This window comes from Propithecus coquereli, unplaced genomic scaffold (assembly GCF_000956105.1).
Source record: "Propithecus coquereli isolate 6110/MARCELLA unplaced genomic scaffold, Pcoq_1.0 Scaffold42, whole genome shotgun sequence".
Taxonomy (NCBI): Eukaryota; Metazoa; Chordata; class Mammalia; order Primates; family Indriidae; genus Propithecus; species Propithecus coquereli.
Genome location: NW_012149952.1, coordinates 2442656 through 2445513, shown reverse-complemented (window position 1 = coordinate 2445513; position 2858 = coordinate 2442656). Strand labels below are relative to the sequence as shown.

General features: G+C 62.7%; 1 protein-coding gene across 1 annotated transcript in view; it reads left to right on the top strand.

Moving 5' to 3' along the window:
• Positions 1 to 405: 405 nt before the first annotated feature.
• Positions 406 to 2858, top strand: part of ERCC2 (excision repair cross-complementation group 2) — a 12831-nt gene continuing 10378 nt past the window's right edge. The window contains exons 1-6 of the mRNA XM_012653465.1: positions 406 to 524; positions 616 to 732; positions 1020 to 1143; positions 1244 to 1340; positions 1480 to 1613; positions 1688 to 1856. Of these exons, the coding sequence (XP_012508919.1) occupies positions 1264 to 1340; positions 1480 to 1613; positions 1688 to 1856 (380 nt within the window). The 5' untranslated portion in view covers positions 406 to 524; positions 616 to 732; positions 1020 to 1143; positions 1244 to 1263. The remainder of the gene's footprint in view (positions 525 to 615; positions 733 to 1019; positions 1144 to 1243; positions 1341 to 1479; positions 1614 to 1687; positions 1857 to 2858) is intronic.

Sequence of the window (2858 nt, the reverse complement as noted above, 5' to 3'; positions counted from 1 at the left end):
TTGGAAAGACAGCCCTGGGCTGTGTCACCAGTGGAGCCTTAGAGGGGACAGAGCAGGTCAAGGGTCAGTTGGGTTCTCAGATTGTACAATCAGAACCTCCTCTGATTGTTAGACGGCGCCACGGTTCTGTGTGTTTTAGCATTTCAAAGGATAAAGTAGTTATCCTCAATCTACATGTTAAAGATCCTTCCAGGCTTAAAGTTTTGAAAATAATAGTTTAAGAGGTAACAATTTCACCACTCTTGCATCCCTGCAGTGAGTTCCCAGGTATCTTAACTGCTAATGAATCAAGTTGAGGTTCACGTTGTCCAAAACTCCCAGCCAGCTGTGAGGTGTGGAGGCCCAGGTTCGAAGCGTGGTCAGGCTTCCAGCCTGTCCTGGTGCTGTGACACCCTCCGCCCCCTCAGGTGACACCCCTGCGCTTTGGGAAGGACGTGGACGGCAAGTGCCACAGCCTCACGGCCTCCTACGTGCGGGCACAGTACGAGCTGGACGCCAGCCTGCCCCACTGCCGCTTCTATGAGGTGCGTTGGGTGCAGGGCTGAGGGAGGCAGGGCTGAGACGCTTGGGGCAGCCAGCCTCCCTGACTGCCTGGCACCTGTCTTCCCGCCCCAGGAGTTTGATGCCCATGGGCGCCAAGTGCCCCTCCCTGCTGGCATCTACAACCTGGATGACCTGAAGTCCCTGGGGCGACGCCAGGGCTGGTGCCCGTACTTTCTTGCCCGATACTCAGTGAGGAGGCAGGCGGGGGGGTGGGCAGAGTGGCGTGAGGGAGGGGCACGGGCTGCCTGCTGTCTCTGCCCGCCTGTGCCCGGCTGGCTGCTGCTGTGTGTCTGCACCTCCCTGCTGCTCCGTAGCTCTGTTTGCCGGTCTCTCTCTGTCCATTTGCTTACCTTTGCACCGTACCTGTGTCTGTCTGTCCTTTTGTCGCTTCTGTGGGCCTGCGAGGAAGCAGCGGGGCAGTGGGGTGCAGGTGGGGGGTGGCAGGGCCCGGATAACCCTGCCCCCCTCGCCCCTAGATCCTGCACGCCAACGTGGTGGTGTACAGCTACCACTACCTCCTGGACCCCAAGATCGCGGACCTGGTGTCCAAGGAGCTGGCCCGCAAGGCTGTCGTGGTCTTCGACGAGGCCCACAACATTGGTGAGGAGGGAGCCAGGGCGCCAAAGGGCCACCAAGCCCTCAGACCACCGCCCCGTGCTGGCTGCCTCAGCCCGGCCCTCTCCCCCTCCTCCTCCTCCAGACAACGTCTGCATCGACTCCATGAGCGTCAACCTCACCCGCCGCATCCTCGACCGGTGCCAGGGCAACCTGGAGACCCTGCAGAAGACGGTGCTCAGGTGGGCACGGGCCAGCTGGTAGACCTCGGTCCCTGTCCTGCTCCCAGCCGGCCGTGCCCGTCTCCTGGGCCCCTGGTCTCTGCCCGACTTGCCCCCAGGAGGCCAGCCCCCTCCCAGCCCCCACCCGGTCTCCCCGCAGGATCAAGGAGACGGACGAGCAGCGTCTGCGGGAGGAGTACCGGCGCCTGGTGGAGGGACTGCGGGAGGCCAGCGCCGCCCGGGAGACCGACGCCCACCTGGCCAACCCCGTGCTGCCCGACGAGGTGCTGAAGGGTGAGCCGCTGCCCCCGGCGCCCCCCACTTCCCTGCCGCACCTCCCCGAGGGCGCTGACCCCTTGTCTCCGCAGAGGCGGTGCCCGGCTCCATCCGCACTGCCGAGCACTTCCTGGGCTTCCTGCGGCGGCTGCTGGAGTACGTCAAGTGGCGGCTGCGCGTGCAGCACGTGGTGCAGGAGAGCCCCCCGGCCTTCCTCAGCGGCCTGGCCCAGCGCGTGTGCATCCAGCGCAAGCCCCTCAGGTGCGGCCCCAGACTGCGGGGGACTCGGGTTGCAGCCGGTCCGGGCGCTGGGCAGGGGCCTGACGGGCACACGTGGCTGGATCACAGATGTTCCCTGGAGAGAGTTCAGCGGAGGAACTGTTTACGGCGAGGGCAGGCTGGGCGAGGAGCCAAGGAGGGTAGGAAGCCCCTGGGGATGGGAAGAGCTTGCAACGGAAGGGAGCAGTGTCGCAAGTCAGCTGGACAGGGCCTGGAGAGGCTTCTCGGGAGCTGAGACCAGGACGCAGGCCCAGCAGGAGGGGAGCTGGGCCCCCACCATGGCTTCTCTTGCCAGTGCTTCTCACAGCCCACACCTGAGGGCAGGGGCATCCCCATGGTGCAGTCTGGGTGCATTTGGGGGCCGTGCAGTCTCCTGGGGCACAAAGTAGGCAGAGAATGGACCTAGGCATGGTGGGGGGCTTCCTGTCCTTTTCCTTTGCTGTTTTGGGTAAGTCATTGGTCTTCTCTGAACCACGGTTTCCTTCTTTGTGAAATGGATAGAGAGTCGTTTCTGTGATGGTTAAATGAGAAAGCAGCGGGGCACTTAGGAAGAGCTGAGGCCTTCATGCTCCGTTCCTCAGTTGCATCCCCAGCATGGTCCCAAGCTGCAGAGGAAAAGATGGGGACTCCAGGAGGGGAAGCCATCGCCCAGAGTCACACAGCACAGTGCCAGGTGGTTGTGACTTGAAACCCCTGGCTGCTCTGCCTCCGAGGGGTGGGGTAGCCCTTGGAGTGGCTTTGCCCATCTGCCCCACATTTGGGACTTGTGAGGGCAGAGAGAGGAGCTCAGTCACTCAACACAAGTGCACAAGACAGCCCAGGGCTGCCCTCTTGGGGCCCATGGCCCAGGGGAAGAGACAGACTCGTCCCAGACAGCAGTGACCCGACGTAGGCAGGCTGGGATGGGGGAGCCCCCGGGGGGATCTAAAGACAGGCTGGAAGAACTGACGTGTGGGAGGCAGGTTTTTTTTTTTTTTTTTTTTT